Genomic DNA, 17,635 nt, shown 5'->3' with positions numbered 1-17,635 from the left:
AGCTTGCTTTCTCCAGAGCTTACACTATAAAAAGCTGTAATAGGATTGAATCAAGATCAATTACAATCATCCCTTTCAACTCCTAAATTTCCTCATCAGATAGCTTTAATTACTCCTGTTGGGCATGATGTCATCCTGGAGTTTGTATTTGTAAAGGCATGAAGTTGATCAATAATAAAAGAAACCTGCAGCACATTTAGAAATAAGAGCCCCAATTTACCTTCATTTAGCTAACTCAAGTTACAGCAAGAACCACTAGTTCTGAAAAATTCCTGGGGGCTGCTCCCTTTCCTTCGGCATTACTTTGCTGGAAATGCGTCAGAAACCCTATTTACACAGTAATGCTGGCAGAGCTAGAGTAGCTCCCAGAGTTTCCCTGGAGTGCTGAAATATTTCTATATGAAAAATTATATATTTTTTAAAAAGTCAAATACATTGGTGTTGGATTCAGAACTACAGCAGCAACACAAGAGACGCATCCAAACTATTAACTATCTCACTTAAATTCTGCACCATTGCAGTCAGCACTTAAAATAATATTTTTTTAAATGGAGGCTACTGGATTCTCAAGACAATATTAATTGTGCAGATATGTTATTGAAAGCTTTCATTTTGAGGTATTCGGTGTTAAGTAATTTTTCTCCTCATTGTGAAGCATTGGCGTATTAACCAGGCATTGATACAGGCCAGAGAATTGTATTCAAAAAAACATTTATTTGTCTTGACAGTTATTCAATTTCACAAAACCAATCTCAACTGAAACAAAATACTTCAAAATAAAATATTTTCAGTGCAGAGCGAATGGAAAGCCAACAAAAAATAAAATAAGTAACATTTGCACAGATATTGCGCGGGTGTAAAACACTCATCTTCCTTAGTGTGGAAGGTTTCAGAGTTCAATATAAAATCAAACTGCACGCTGGTCAATCAAGACAAATATGTCAATGTGGGCTTAATATTGAGAATTACATTGAAATTAAAGCAACACAAAATACATCCTTAATATAAAATAACAGGATGAGCTTTCTGACTAACAGAACATATATATTGGAATTAGATAATTTTTGGTTAAGCAACAACAGTTGACAGAAATTCACAAAGAAATATTTTATTCTAGTGGATGAAGAGAAAAACATGCATGGTTCAAAAGATGAATAGTCAGTTTATATATTAACAAGTTAACAAAGTACAAATGACAATGGAAAACTAAAGAAAGCAACATCAATAAACACTGACCTAGTCCTGGTGCCACAGCCGCAGCTTTTGCAGGGTCAAGCTGAAACGGGTTTAACATGAACTGCGGGTCAGCTGGGCTTTCCAGCTTCAGGCCCGTGAGGCCCACGTTTTGGGCCAGGTAGTACTGGTAAAGCTCGGCCTCGGCGGGCGCCAGGCCCAAGTGCAGACTGTGCTGGATTTGCTTCATGTTCTGCTGCAGCAGCATCATGTTGTGCATGTGCTTCTCGCTGGTCATGTGGATGCGAAGGTTCCTCGCCACGTTGGTTTCGTAGTCGCACACCTCACAGCGCCAGGTGGGCTTTTGCTTCACTTTGGATGGGGACGGTGTACCACAGTTACTGAGGCTGGACGTGGCTCCCGGTGCATTGTGTACAAAGACTTGCTCTCCACCGCCATTCTGAAGGTTTTGAACATTGTTTAGGTGCTTGTCTGACTGCATATGAATACTGAGGTTGCCTTTGGTAGTTGTAGAGTAGTTACAAACCTCACAGCGGAAGGGTTTATAGCCACAAGTGTAACTCTCACCTCTGGCTAGCCTAGGGTGAGGCTGCCCAGTCTTACAGTACACGCAAGAGCTGCCAGGCTCCGGGTGTTTCTCCTTCATATGTGCCTCAAGAGTTTGTTGATACTTGTAGTGCCAGTTACATTTGGGACATTTCAATGTCTTGCACGAGTTCCGTGAATGCATCATGGTCATGTGACCACCTAATGAGCGCGATGAGCCAAGGACCGTGTCACATTTGGGACACTCAATACTGCTTCCTGGCGGACTTTCACCTGCTCCCAGTGTGCAAGGGTTACAGCTGTGCTGGTGATGAGAACCAGGACTATCATCATCTCCGTGGGTCGAGTCATTTGGTTGAGGGGTTGTGGCACAATCTTTACCGGCGTCAGCAAAGTCCTTGCCACTAATGCTATAGTTACTGTCACTGCAACTATCCCTGTGTGCGGAATGCTGCTTTGCCTTATCCAGGTAATCAGAAACAGTCACAGAGGAAGAAGAGGTACCCTTTTCATTTAAATTTAGCACACTGGGCATTAAAGGAGACATAGAAATGCTTTGGTTTGAGATAGGGAAATCTTTGCTACTATTACGGTCCACTAATCCACTTGACAACAACGCCTCCTCATCATCGAGTTCATTTGAGTATGTGTCATCCTCCTCGTCATCATCCATGGCCTCGACAGGTTCACTTTTGATTTGCAACTCTCCATCTGGATGCAAGACAAACGCTTCTTTTGCCCTTTCACAGTTACTCTCTTTGTCCTTGCTCCCTGACAACTTGCTTGACCCAGAGGACGAGTGACTGAGGGAAGCTGAGGTAATCGGGGTGGTCAGAGCCGAACTGGACAGTCCCCCCAGGTTCGCTTCAGCCGTGTGCGCCGCAAGCGACTGATCTGATGAACCAGCAGCGCTCGCACTTCCTTTCAAGAATGCAAAACCTGCCTGAAAAGAATCGCCATTCTCTACGTGAAATGCACTCCACAAACCACGGTAGGTTGGATCGGGACCCATGAGGTTTGCACTAGAAAAACGAGGATGAATAGAATTTGAATTTTTTGGTTCCAGAAAGCTTACTAGAGGTTCCTTGTCTTTGCCTATCCCCTGTATGATGGCAGAGATATATTTATTATTTAGGAGTTTTTGCTCCTCTTCGTTCAGGCCCATTCGATGGTCATGCACAGCATGGGTTACAAATGACTTAACATAGCCAAAAGACAACTTGCACAAGAAACACATCAAAATAGGTTTCCTTTTCCCATCACTAACACAACCATCAAATTTAGACAAGTCCACATTGTTAGGAACATCTTTGGACACGCAGGAGTTTTTGGCCAAGCCGTCGCTGCTAAGGTAGTCTTTCTCACTACTATGCCGGACATCATAGACACGGAAGCTGTGCAAGACAGGACCGACTCCTGCAAACGCTGAGGTATTTGGGAAAGCCTGTTCGGCAGGAAATTGTTTCCCGAGGGATGAAGCAATATGAAAAGTGTTGATGACTTGCGGGTAAAATGACATCGGTGTAGAGGTTGCTTGCTCATTTTTCTCCCCAGCTGCTGTGAGAGAGTTCAAAAAAAGTGCTGAGGGAAAGAGCTTACTGTTCATCTCCGGCTGCACGTTCTTCCCACTCTCTTTGGAGTCCTCTATTATATACGCCGACCCATCAGGTTGGTAAACTATCTCCCCTGTCAGATTCTCCACATCGCTATCGTCTAATTCACTTATCTCACTATCATTGTCATCCTTCAGAAGAGGAAGACGGGCATTTGGGCAGTGGTGCTCCATGTATTTCTGTAAACTTGAGAAAGAAGTGGCACATTCGTTGCAAGGGATCTCTTTTGCTGAGGTAACCTGAGTGGTGGCAGCATTCTCCACACTGAAATCCAACAAGCTCTTGCTTCTGTGCTCATCTGTTCTCAGGTTGTCATCCGTGGCACTATTTTTCCTGTCAGCCTCCATCCCTGCAACTTTCTCTGGCACCTCATTATCAAGTTGTGTCGTTCCACATAGCTTTGATGTGTTATGCCCATTTTCCTGCCTAGAGATGGTAGGGGAGTCACAGGTTTCCATGGCAATTGCTACACGAGGATCTCATTTCATCCAGCCTGTCAGGGACCTAAATAAACAAAAAAACATAAAGTTGAGAGAAACCATTTTATTAAATAATATTATTCTCCAATAGCTCATCCCTAGTTTACAGACTGCAGAAATTTGAAATCAAGTACAAGATGGACCAATGGAATTTGAAATACAGATCTAAACATAACATTTAAACATTTTACTAAAGCAATAATTTTAAAATTGTTACATTATTTATTTCTCCCGTTAAAGTACATGCACAATATTTAATTTATTGATATGTTATACTCTGTAGTCACCTATATAATATTTCTTCAATATACAGTAAAACTTTTAATTAACTAGTCTATCATACAGGAAAAAACAATTTCCTATAAAATCATACTGTCACTGTACTGATGCATTTGTAATGATCTGGAGCTTCGGCAGCAGTAATCACTCACACAAATAATATGACAATGCATCTAAAATACTTCACTTTTCAATACAGGCAGCTCTATAATAAAAGAGGAGTCTTAATCTATAGTTTCACAAGCAAGTCATAAAAGACACTATGGAAAGATCAAAACCCAGCAATGCAGGTTTTTACTCGAGATTTCCAATAGAAATGCGTAATAGTTGTAAAATACAAGATAATTTTATGCTTTCATCATTTTCCCACATGTTCCTCAATGCTAATGTTCTTCATTTCAAAAGTAGAGCTCTAACAATGTTTTCCTTAAAAATCACATAAAGGAAACACCTAGAGCTGGTAGTTTACCACTCTCACTAAAGCTTTCAGCTCATAAGGTTGCTCTGGGCTGCACTTTTTTTAAAAAAGGCACACTCTAGGTGAATTTGTCAGATAAACCCAAAAAAACATGAGGGAAAAAAAAGCAAATTATTATAATGCCAACAGGGGAAAAAAAAGACTGAGCTCTTCTTTCCTTCACATCTGACCAAATAAATCAGCTTACTTCAAATTTCCCTTCTGTGAGAGCTCTCAGCAGGTATCTAACAAGCCCTGATTAAGCACCAATCAGGATTCTTCCACACGCTTCAGCTACTTCAATAGGCATAGAAACAGAAATTAATATTTAGTGCATCTAGTCCTACCATCCTTGGGGAAAATCAGGCGCAGTTAATTTTTTTCACTGCAAAATGTAATGAACACCATTTCAAATACAATTTTGATGTTGTCAGTCCTGGTGGGGTGCCCATCTCTCAGTCACTACCTCAATCAACTTCTCGCCTATCTTTAACAAATCGTATGAAAGTTCCAAAGATGAAAATCCTTCAATCATTTCCTCAAAGCTAGGTACCAGAACACATATATTTTCTCTAGTTGTAACACCAGTGTGGTTTGTAAAGGCTGTATAAGTATTTCACAGACATATGAAGCACATGAAGAAAGTTAAGGTTAAAAATATCCTTCAGCCTCATTGTCCAACTACGGTTGAATTAGTGGCATGCATAGATGCTGAGTGTCTCTAGTCCTTGCAGATCTCCACATTTACAGAATGATGGCACTATACACAACATCAGGGTGGTCAGCACTTTCCATACATGACAAAAGATAAAGTACAGCTTACTGTATGCCTTAAGGTACCAGTGTACTATGAATTTACAAAAATTAAGACAATTGTCACATCCAATATCAATAATACAGGACAATTCCACACTATATAACCATGAACAAAATAAAATACTCACTACTATAGAACACTTGGGGATCAGAGGCCATTCTGGGCTATGAACATAATGCCCTAGTACGCAGCAATTTAAGGGATTAATTTAAAACAACTTCTGACTAAATAAGGCTTGGGGGATGCACTTTGCTATTAAATGTTGAAGAATAGGTGCTTAAATTTTTTTGCCCTAATCAAATCTAATCTCTTCAGCTAAGTCAAAGAGGAAAATGATAAGTTTAAGAGACATCAGAAGATTTACACAGATTGAAAATGAATTAAAATTAGTTTTGCTGTCTAAGATGGGCTAAAATGACAGTCTAATTGCCTCTGAATTGAATATCATAAAGCTTAGCGTGTAATTTTAATCATTGATGAGCTCCAGGTTAATTATGCTCATGGCTGGCACGCAGCATAAAAAAAAGCATCTCTGAAATGAACCTCAACACAAAGACCATGAAAACCTAATAATTTTCTAATTAGTTCACACACAGGCACATTTACCTCTGCATTTGGCAATTTAGCACCAACAATATTTGCATCGGAAATTAGGCTATAGTTTTTGGAGCATTATACAGTACTCCTAACAGTCAGAGAAAGTATCAGAATCAGAATCAGGTTTAATATCACTGGCATATTGTCGTGAAATTTGTTATTTTGTGGCAGCTGTGCACTGCAATACATAATAATAAAAACAATGAATTACAATAAGTCTACATCAAAAATTAAATTAAATAACTACTGAAAACACGGGTTCATTGTCCATTCAGAAATCTGACAGCAGAGGGGAAGAAGCTGTTCCTGAAGCTTTGGGTGTTTGTCTTCTGGCTCCTGTACCTCCTCCTTGAAAACAGCAACAAGAAAAGGGCACATCCTGGGTGATGGGGCTCCTTAATGATGGAGTCCGCTTTTTCGAGGCATTGCTTTTTGAAGGTGTCCTGGACGCTGAGCAGGCTAGTGCCCATAGACAAGAAAATCTGCAGATACTGGAAATCCTATTAACAGACACAAAATGCTGGAGGAATCCTCAGCACAAATTGTCAATTGTTTACTCTTTTCTATAGATGCTGCCTAGTGTATTCTGTGCACAAGGCTCATGTCCATGATGGAGCGGGCTGAGTTTGCATCTTTCTGTGGCTTTTCCAATCCTGCACAGTAGCCCCTCTATATGAAATGGCGATGCAACCAGTTAGAACGCTCTCCATGGTACATCAAGTCTCCTCAAACTCTTAATGAAATATAGCCACTTTGAATTCCATCAATATGTTGGCCACAGGATCAATCTTTAGAGATGTTGACACCCAGGATGTTGAAACTGCTCACCAATTCCACTGCTGATCCCTCAATGAGGACTAGTGTTTGTTCCCTCAACTTTCCCTTCCTGAGGTACACAATCAGTTCCTTGGTCTTAATGATGATGAGTACAAAGTTGTTGTTGAACAAAGCTGTAATCAATAAATACCAGCCTGACATAGGTACTGCTATTGTCCAGGTGATCTAAAGCCAAGTGGAGAGCCAGTGAGATTGCATCCACTGTAGAAATGTTGTAGCGATAGAGTTGCAGTGGGTCCAGGTCCTTGCTTAGGCAGGGGGAGTTGATTCCATCCATGACCAGCCTCTTAATGCACTTCATCACAGTAGATGTGAGTGCCACTGGGCAAAAGTCATTGAGGCAGCTCACTCTGATCTTCTTGGGCACTGATATGACTGTCACCTTTCTGGAGCAGTAAGAGGTTAAAGACGTAGTTGGCTGGCGCAGGTTTTCAGAACCCTACCAGGCACACTATCAGGGCCTGATGCCTTGCAACGGTTCAGCCTCTGGAAATATGTTCTGACATCGGCATCACAGCCATTCATGATGTTAGGTTTTGCTTTGTAGGAAGCAATGCCCTGAAAACCCTAACTTCAACTGGAATTGATATTTGTGCCCTTAAAATAGCCTTCCGTAAATCATACCTGGATTTTTTAGGTAGTTCTGGATCACCAGTCTTGAATACCACAGATGTAGCCTTCAGAAGGCTACAAACTTCCATGTTCATTTGGTTTGAGTATATCCAGTATGTTTTGAAAGGCACACATTCATCCATAGAGGTCTTGATGATCAAGTTGTGACAACCGTGGCATATTCATTCAGATCTGAAGATGAATCCTTGAATACTGTTCAGTCCTCCAACTCAAAACAGTCCTGTAATTACTCCTCCATGTCCCTTAACCATACTTTCACGGTCCTCTCCACTGGTGCTGCAGTCTTTAGTCTCTGTCTATATGCCGGGAGTAGAGGTACAGACAGGTGATAGGACTTTGCAAAGTGTGGGCATGGGGTAGCATGCTAAGCATTCTTGATGGTGATAGCAGCAGTATACACTAGGCAAATATGGACACCCTTTGATCCTCAGTAGTCACTGCCATAATGGGACCATTCTTTTTCCAGTCTGCATTTGCCAACTTTGGACAGAAATAAAACGGGTTCAAATGGTGTGTGCTCTTGCCACTTCCAGCAGAAAGCAGCCTTGTAGTACTTTTTACTTGGTGATCAGGCAGGATCCACTCTTGTTAGCAAATACTGTACATACACCAATATCTGTCAACACTGAATAATTTACATTAGAAATAAGCTCAAAACACGTAGTACTGTGTAGTGGGCTCCTATTTCATTTCATCATCTGGAAAAACAGACAATGAGAAATGACACGTCCTCACTACTTTGTTAATTTTTTTTACCTATAATTCCAGAAAGATGCAGAACAGCAAATATTAAAGAGATGTTACAGCACAATTGACAAAACAATTCAATTAAGACAATTACTGTTTGGGGGTTGAGAGGGGGAGGGTGATACGGAGAGTAGGATGAAATTCTCCACAGTGAAGGAACAAGACAAAACACAGCAGACTGTGATTTGTAATGTGGCATCTCTCAACACTTCAAGCACTAAATGACTCTGTAGGGAATGTCTCCATGCTACTGGGCAATACATTGCAAATCATTATTCTCTGATAAATTATAAAATATGCTATATACATCTGAACACTAATCTAGATACCCGCTGTTTGGACATACATGATTTCTACAGACAAAGCCCTCAATTCTTCTTCAGACAATAGCTGAAGAGATTTTGACATCTTAAAAAAACCTTATCAAGTATGCTTTTGATGTTTTATATATAACACATTCACAAAAATTCAGTTCCCTCCTTACTTATGCACATTTTATCTCTAACTATAATCCTAAATTAATGTTTGCATTTGTTCTTTACATTGTTAAATCAAAATTTTTATAAAAACAGATGTATTCATTTCAACTGGCTTTCACCTATGACTGAATTGCTGACTTCTCTCTTCCTCCTTAGCAAATACAGGTTGAATGGCTACGAGCAATATAATCAATACTCCTACACTAAGATTAACTGACAAAAAGTGTACATGTTAAACAATAGAGCAATGTCTCTGCACTGAATGAATGTTCGGTTCCCATTGGAACAAAGAACTGGAATCACAAATGCCAATTATACCTCTGTTTTTTAATTGAGATTGTCCCAGCCTTCTTCTCTGCTCCAGTGAGACACTGTTTGAGAAGTGATTAAAAAGAACGTGATCTGATCAAGAGAAGAGAATAATGGCAGAGGAATGCTAGGTTTGCCACACTGTTAAGTGCTGGGAAAAAAAAGGCCAATAGGGTTCTTGGCCCCTTTGTTTTCCATCTGCTGTTTCGTTCCCTTATTTAACTTCAATTATTTACTTGTAGCATTAGATACAGGTTAAAAGTTGTCCACATAAAACACTAGTTCGACCAACATAAAGTTATAAGTTGCATAACTCTCTAAAAACCAAATATAATTATGCCAGAATTATATCAAGTTTCCTAAAGGTCATCACTGTCTCTGCTGTGGCCTTTTTACCCCCCCATACCAAATCCACTATCAATATGTCATACCAAGTTAGGCAAAGACAAAAGAGAGGATCAGTGTGAAAACTGCACATATATCTAATCCTGACAAAGGAATGAATAGACCTTCACAAGTGTAATTATACTTGTTTATTTGTTGCCAGATACAAACGACTCATGAAAAATCCATCAAAGCAGCATTATATTGGCACCGAGTCCTTTCTTTGCTAAACCCACACTTCGATTTCACTCAAAATTTTAAAAAAAGAGCAGAAACTCCTGCCTTGATTTTTGACAGTTTTTCTACACAATATGCAATGTTTAGATACACACACACACAAAAAAGAACCTTTCTGTGCTATGACCTCCTTTAGTCTATTGCTGAATCCATGCTCAAAAGCTGTATGGGTGTGGTACATGTTTTGCCGGCTGTGGATTGTGTTGAATCAAACAGCTTTTTTACTGCACTCGTCTTTTGTAAGCACTTAAATACAGGTACCATATTTTGCACAAAAGGCAATAATTATGTTAGATTACTTCAGGTTTCCTATCTAAAGTAATGTGGCTTGGGTCAACAATTATGAACTTATGTTCAGTTGAGTGCATTCTCCTTTATCTTCTCAGTCTATTGGCCATCGTTCAGAACATTTGAAGTTGTTCAGAGGAAACCTTCAACCACATGTTCTTGTAGCCCATGTAATGCCATGTGATGGAGATTTTTCATGATATCCCTAGTGCACACTTATACAAACAAAATTACTCTAACAAGCCGGTTGCTTATTGCATTACTGATATCCAAATATAATTGGTGGCTGTTTTAACTAATGTTTAGAAAAACTAAGACGATTCTTGGTCACAGAATATCAAATATATCTGTAATTATACAATCACTGAAAACAGTATTCTTTAGAAACTACACAGCTCTTCTCTATTAGAAAATGGAACAATTAGAGTAAAATAATCTACATAGCTAATGTATTTGTGAGCTCTCCAATTTAAAACCAAAAAAACTGTATTTTTTTTTGCTGGCAATCTGGAAACACTCTGGAGTTAATTACAGCTGATTCGAAGTGAACTGCACAAACAAAGGCCAGCCTATGTCCAGACAATTATACTGCATTAACCAGCTTAGAGCTTCCTGCTGATGTTTCAGGGCTCTTCTATTACACCCTTCTACCTTCCCAGCATGACAGAAAGTGCTCCTGCAAGGGTGAATTAATGAAGAGGGCTGCAAAAGAATGTGTGACGACCTTTTTTAACTTGGCAAAAAACTTTCCACCCAAGTCACCACAAAGACGCGGAAGGTAATTAAGTTTGAATGGAAGACTGAAACAAAATATACATCTGTCTTGTAAAAGGTGAAGAAATTAAATCTGAATTGACATGAAGATTTCAAAGACAAATAACCATAAATAAATAGATAAATAAGGAAATGCCGGTGACTTTATGTTATCTGGACAGTCGAAAAGTTTGTCTTTCATTTTATTTTCCTCTTGATTGATCGGGCTTGTTATCAAACCAGATGTTCTTAGGCAACATTTAGACAGCATGTGACATTTGTAACCTTGGCATGACAATATTAAATTCTAAGTATAACTACAGCTTTTCAGTGTGTCAGAAGCAAACTCATTGACAACTGATTATTTGTATATTCTTATAAATTACAAAGGTGAACCAATGCTTTTCTTCACTTTACTTTTAAAAAGTCAATGAGTTATTGTCAGATTATTTCTGATTAAAAAGGTCTTCGCATCCAAAAGGCTACAATAAACCTCAGTGTAAAAAAATTGTGGCATCATAAATTTCCTTTGCAGCATGAATTTGCCTACATCTTGACTCGTATGTTTGAAGTTCAGTATCTGTTATGCCATCACTGCCATGACAAAACCCCCTTTCTTCTTACTCTTCATGAAGTCAGCATATTATTTGTAATAGAGCAGACTGGACAGATCAATTGTTCCACTGCTCTTATTAACTTGCCAGTGTTTCCTCAACAAAGTGCAAATATATACATATTCAGCACAAAACTGAAAGCTCAGGCAGTTATTTTCCTTTTTGCATTTAGCAGTGAATTAAAAATCTCAGAAAAAATCTGCAAAAAGACTTACACTTTGAGAGTGTAATATATTTTCCTAACAAAAGATAAATGTTTTTTGTGGGGTTTTTTTAGCTTCCTCTCTTTCCAGCATTAATCATTTTAATTGAACTTTCGCGATGTCCCCCAAAAATCTTCTTAGTTTTAAGTATTGAAATCTGAGACACAGAACACGCAATAAAGTTGGTAGCCAGACTGAGCCTGACATGTGAAGGAATCAAAATCTTGGCCTGAATGGAAAGTGCTGAGTCCTTGATGCAGGTCTGTCTTACACATGGGGCAGTGGCAGAGAGCAGAAGTAGGTATGGATGAAATGGAAGCATTTTCCTGTGTGTCTAACAGTCCCATGTACATTAATCACCCTCCCTTTGTCTCATCCATGCAAGGAAGGATTAGATTTAAAGTGATGACTGGTTAATCCCTTTGATTTCCCTGTGCTAAATAAATATTAATCTACAAGTCAATCACATCTTGTATTATAATGCAAGGTGTATACAATATGAAAGTACTTAAAGGTTGTGTAAACTGCAGCAGATTTTACAAACATCTGCAGAAAACATTATTCATTTCCCCTCCACCAAAAGAAAAATTGACACTGATCAGGATTTAATGCAAAGTTAGCAATTCATGCTGGGGTTCATGTTTACAACTGAACCCCAGTTCTGTGGTGCCTCTGCAAGTTAAAGGGTGTGGATCCAGTATATTATTCTGAACAACTAATGGATAAATATTAATGCCATGTGCATTTAAGATTCATATCAGAATCTGTAATTTCACTTTACTTCACTCCCTCGTAAACTAGAGAGGCCACTTGGATCACTTTGAAGGGCATTGTAAGCAGTAAGTGAGAAAACTGTGCTCCTTCTGCTTCCAATTTGAGCAGCTTTCCAGTTACTGCAGGTTTTGACATTTTCACTCAAGAGTTATTTATGTTCATAACAGATCCTGATATAATTATTAGGCAATTTCTTTCCAGTGGAGGAAGAACCTAGAGCCACCTCACCAGAATCATCATGAATGTTAACAGTTCAAAGCTGATCTGCAACAGATCCTGCTTCAAGGCTAGTTCTACTGTAATTATCTTCATAAAATGTAATCACAGACCAGGTACCCCAGCCAGCATTCCAAAGCTATCAGCGACGTCTTGGACTCAAATCCACAACTAGAAAGATAGGTGTAACAGGAATTCAGGATCTGAACTTGTTTTAATAACCAGTAAAGTTATTCTATTGTATAGAATTTGGGCTCTGTCCACAATTACAGCTTTAGAGTAACCTGCAAAGACATTCTTCTTCCCATTCCTGATTCTAAAGGTCCCCCTGAAAATGAGCATGCCTGGAATGTTTTAAAAGTGCAAGCACACATTACAAATACTGCAAAATAGTCTATAAATAACACTTCTCTTTAGATTTTAAGCCAGTAAAAGTATGCAGAGTGTGTCATTTATTTTGAAACTGAAATTACCAAGTATAAAAAAGGAAGTGACGTACGAACCCAAATGATTTTGTGATAGTTATACTTAAAAGTACGAAACATAAATAAACCCCTCAAATAATAGTTCACATCTGTGTACCGGTTATACATTAAATAGTACTACTGCAAAATATAGAGGCCAATATGAATCAAAGAATTAACTGGAGTCAATGATTAAATGTATCCCCACCCTCGAAAGTCACGCTGATTAAATGTTCGCACTTACTATTTAACAGCTTGACATCAACCAACGTCAAGGTGAAATTAAACTGCTTTCGTAACAATGTTTTGAATGCTTAAAGCACTTTAACAAGTTCTTCACGTGTGCATTGGATTTCAACATGGTTTCACCCTGCATATTTTCAAGGGACTCGGCTTACTTTCTGTCATGGATTTTCTCTCCTTCCCTGAAGGTAATACGCCCTTCATGGAAACTAATTCCATTCGCCCTCTTGTACTTTTCCCAAGTTGCCAACACTCGTGGAAGTCTTGTCAGAAGCGCCAACCTGCCATCTGTTCTGGTGAAGCCACACAACTGAACCCGACCCTGGCCTCATGCAGCATCCCACACATCCGTCAACTTCAGCCTGGTCAGAAATAGGGGCCCCGGCAGATGCAGTCCCCTCTAACCTGAGTCACACAGGCTTCTACCCCCAGCAGCTCCACAAGTACCGAGGGTGAGATTCATCCCCGTCCGTTCCAGCGACCCGCTCCCCTTGGAATTCCTGTTCGGATTTCTCCCGGTAGGCTACCACAACTTTGGCAGAACCCGCGGATTCCGGCGCAGAAAGCCACGGAAATTCCGTAACGTAATGAAGCAGTGTTTTTTAAAAACTTTTAATCACTCTCTCTTTGCAATGTTCTCCGAATACCAACCGTTCGCAGGAATCGTTACCTTTCACATGAATGTTTCATTTTTTCTCATATCATTCCGAGGTTTCTAGAAATTCACAGTGCTATCAAATCTCTCAACCATTGGCTGCAATGTCCGCTACATAGAAAAAATGACTAATTGATTTTGCAGTGGTATATTTTTTTCGTAGGTTGCGAAATATTTCAGTCCGCCTGCTTCTCTGAGGAACATGATATATAACTGAACCGAAAGTCTCATATCCCAACATCACTCGAAGCGGAATCCTCTTAACTGGTGAGCTGAAATATACAATAATGGGAGAATGCTGCCTTCCGATGGCTCCTTTAGAAACAGACAACAATTATTAACTCAACCTATCCTTCCTTTCTGACAGCAAGGAACAGCAGAAGTCAATCGCAGGCTGGACCTTCGTGCCTGCACAGCCAACGGCCGGTGTTTCAACTTATAATATTGAATTCCATAATTTTAATTACTGTTTTTAGGCATGATAAGGAGCTAGAAGGTATTCAAAATTCTCTTAATTTCCGATAATTTGCGGGACGGGGTGGAAGAATGGAAAATGAGGAAGGTGGTCTTTATTCACTCAGTGCTGCTTCTATTAGAGCGATTAACAAGTTGAGCTGTCAGACTAAAATGAAGGTGAATGAATACTGAGAACAGCAGCTGAAGACTCCTTCAATGCAACAAGGGTTAAAGTTTACCACAAGACACTACCTAAAGCAAGATGTTGATGAGGTTTCAGGTTTAAGTGCAGACACAATATTTGGCAGTAACCAGCACAGCATGAACACTAAGACATCTAATCTTAACCGTACAGCCAAGAAAAACCTAAAAAACTGATGATATTTTTAATTGTTGGCAAAATATTTGCTGTTATTTTTAAGAAGGAATGAATATGTAAAAGATATGAAAAACACTAGAATAGGACAGATACAATAACTTAAGATTAATAGCAATAGTTTTCAATATATTTAAATCATTAATAAAAAACATATTTAGGTTTAAGGAACTACAATGGCATGTTTAACCAAGATGACTTTTAGTTTGTAGTTAATGAAAATATAGTGTTGTTATTTGGACATGAACTTGATTTTTCTTGTTCTTGGAATTATAATCCACTTATTCACCCATGACAAAAAGCAGAAAATGGGTGATCCAGCTGATTTTATTTTTAACTCATTACAGCAATAAAAAAATGTAATGCCATAACAATAAACAGCCCCCATTCAGACAAAGATAGTTGATTTTCTGGCTATTCTGAAGGAATTGTATATTTATATTATAAATATAGGAGTTACAATTAATAAACAAGTATTCCTAATATCACAACATACATGAACTTGAGCCATGTAAATATTTTGGAGTTTTTCACTCCGGTCCTGTGCTTTCTGCTAAATGATTATTTAGACTAACTATTCACCAGACCACTGAAACCACCCTTTCCAAATTATCTTTTTAAATGCCCGTGGTTAGTCCAGGAGAAATGAGAATAGATATCACCTGTGCAAATCCACAGCTTATGTTTAACCGCTTTAAAGAAATATGGTATTTTTATACTTAATTTATTTCCACCGTTGAGCTATCACAAAAATCTAATGTCACGACCCCATCTTTATCCTTTGGTGTCCTGCTTTATCAAGTGTTATCATCTTAAGAATATATAATATCAAGTTTACAAACCCTGCATTTCCCCGGAGTTCCATTTACGCTGGGTCCCTCACACTGCACATAAGTGTCACCAAAAGCCCTTGTCCCCCCTTTGGTACTCACAGACTCATTGGTCTTGACATTTTCACTTCATCCATGACAAATGACCTCATGACTGCGATCAGATTGCACAAGATGACTACTTTATCCACAACTAAATCATTAGCTTCCATCAGTGCATTTTCCTGATGTGCAAAAAGATTCCGTCCCATTAGCTCTCGTATCATCATTTTCCAAGATGCTGAGTTTTTGATGTTGCCTTTAAAAAAAATCCTCATTGGCTAATAATACCTAGACATATATGGAATATCTGCTTAGACCCTTCCACTTTAGATCAGACAGGATATGAGAAGACTACTTAGTAAGTGCTTCTCAAGGGATTTCAGTGACTGTACTCAACCTCTGCCCCACTGTAAACTGCGTGCCAATATCTGTCTGTTATTTCTCCCCGCTTTCAGTATGGAGGTGGTGGTGCTGGTTGGTGGGGGGGGGGGGGGGGGTGTTGGTGACAGGGGTTGAAGATCAACAAGTATTGTACTCTTTTACTGTAACAGTTCCTTGCATTTTATACTCATTTCTGAGAGAAAGAGAACTTGTAAATTTTAGTCATCTTTGATACCACTGACAAATATTTACACAGCAAATGTCAATTAAACAACAAAGCAGTTAAACTTTGTATGTGCAGATCAGACACCCATACCTAATTAAAATCTACTGATTATTAGCTCATCTTAATATAAATATCTTGATGTGGAGGTGAAAAGAATGTACTTTTATTTTAGAACAAGGGTCAAATCAAGACCTTCAAGAGTGAAGTTGGCTTCCTCCTCTGTGAAGTACAATCTACAGCTGGTGCCTCCGAAGACAACTTTTCACGACATTCTTATTGGCACCTGCCCCTTTTTACTGGGCCAAGGACAAAGCAAAGTGGCATGCGAAGCCTAGTTCATGAATAAATCGAGGTGAGCTGGAGAAAGTGCTCCCTGTGATTTGCTTGTTGACAGCAAGCACTTAAACAGGCCTACAGGACCAGCAACACTTGGCAGAGTTTAATGACTCCAGCTTTGCAACCTGCTTCATTTCAGCAGAAAACCCTTGCCATTTTTTAATATTACTTCAAAATCTAAAGACCTGTACCAACACAGAGCACGCCCTGTCTACCGTGTCGGGTAACTGATGGCGCCCTTTCATGCGCTGGGCGTACAAATTGAAAACCTGCATATCATGCTCATCTGTTTAAAGAGGCTACCTCCTTGTAAAATCTACAACACTCACAAGAAGAGATATGAACATTTAATTCACTTAAAGTTCCCCTTACAGTTTACAGGTTCAGTCAGCTACATACAATAGACAGTCAAGGTAAGACTTCTGCCACTTAAGTGATTCTTTGTTAAGGCTTTTAAAGAGCATTTTTGTATATTTGAACAATATTCACATATAGCCGACTGAAAACCTAAAAATTGTGATACGTCTATACAATGGAGTACAAATGCAGTGTAGTCACTAACAGAGCAAGACAAGATTTAGAAGATTTTTCCAGACATGTGGAGTGATTAGAGCAAAAGCTGATGCAGCCTCACTGGAAAGTATATAAAGCAATGAGGGAAGCACTGATTAGATTCATGAAGTATAAGCTTCTGCATATACATCCTGCCTAACTTGTTTTTTTGTTTTTGTTCGTTTAATAAATTCTATTGAATTACATAGCTCTAATATTGTACCAATCTATTTCATACGAACTTTATCATTCAACAGCAGTGGAATAATTTAATTTTTATAATCTTATAACACCTTTCAAAACTTTTTGTATTATGCCTGATTACTCAAGACAATGCCAGCATATGGGCATATTATTTATACACACCATGTATCTTCTGACAGCATTCTGATCTTACTAGAGAGAAAAGCCTTTCACAAATACATCAGCAAGATGTACCATTGCTTTCTCTGCAATGGATATTACCTCGCCTTTGTTCTCTTACATGGAGTCACTCTCTCTTACTTACACACACACACACACACACACACACACACACACACACACACACACACACACACACACACACACACACACACACACACACACACACACACAGAGTTATTCCTTTACTTTTCT

At 39.0% G+C, this 17,635-nt stretch overlaps 1 protein-coding gene and 1 long non-coding RNA gene across 4 annotated transcripts in view; one reads left to right on the top strand and one right to left on the bottom strand.

Moving 5' to 3' along the window:
• zfhx4 (zinc finger homeobox 4) overlaps positions 1 to 17,635 on the bottom strand; it is a 268,897-nt gene that overhangs the window by 242,806 nt on the left and 8,456 nt on the right. For all 3 annotated transcript variants that reach the window (XM_059983216.1, XM_059983231.1, XM_059983225.1), the window contains one exon: positions 1,237 to 3,857. In XM_059983216.1, the coding sequence (XP_059839199.1) occupies positions 1,237 to 3,811 (2,575 nt within the window). In that variant the 5' untranslated portion in view covers positions 3,812 to 3,857. The remainder of the gene's footprint in view (positions 1 to 1,236; positions 3,858 to 17,635) is intronic.
• On the top strand, positions 13,006 to 17,608 carry LOC132401218 (uncharacterized). The gene is made up of 4 exons (XR_009514528.1): positions 13,006 to 13,351; positions 13,982 to 14,085; positions 14,186 to 14,314; positions 16,302 to 17,608. It is a non-coding gene; the product is annotated as an uncharacterized LOC132401218 (long non-coding RNA).

Source organism: Hypanus sabinus, chromosome 1 (genome assembly GCF_030144855.1).
Source record: "Hypanus sabinus isolate sHypSab1 chromosome 1, sHypSab1.hap1, whole genome shotgun sequence".
Lineage (NCBI taxonomy): Eukaryota > Metazoa > Chordata > Chondrichthyes > Myliobatiformes > Dasyatidae > Hypanus > Hypanus sabinus.
The sequence above is the reverse complement of the archived record's forward strand: the minus strand, read 5'-3'. Positions and strand labels throughout refer to the sequence as shown.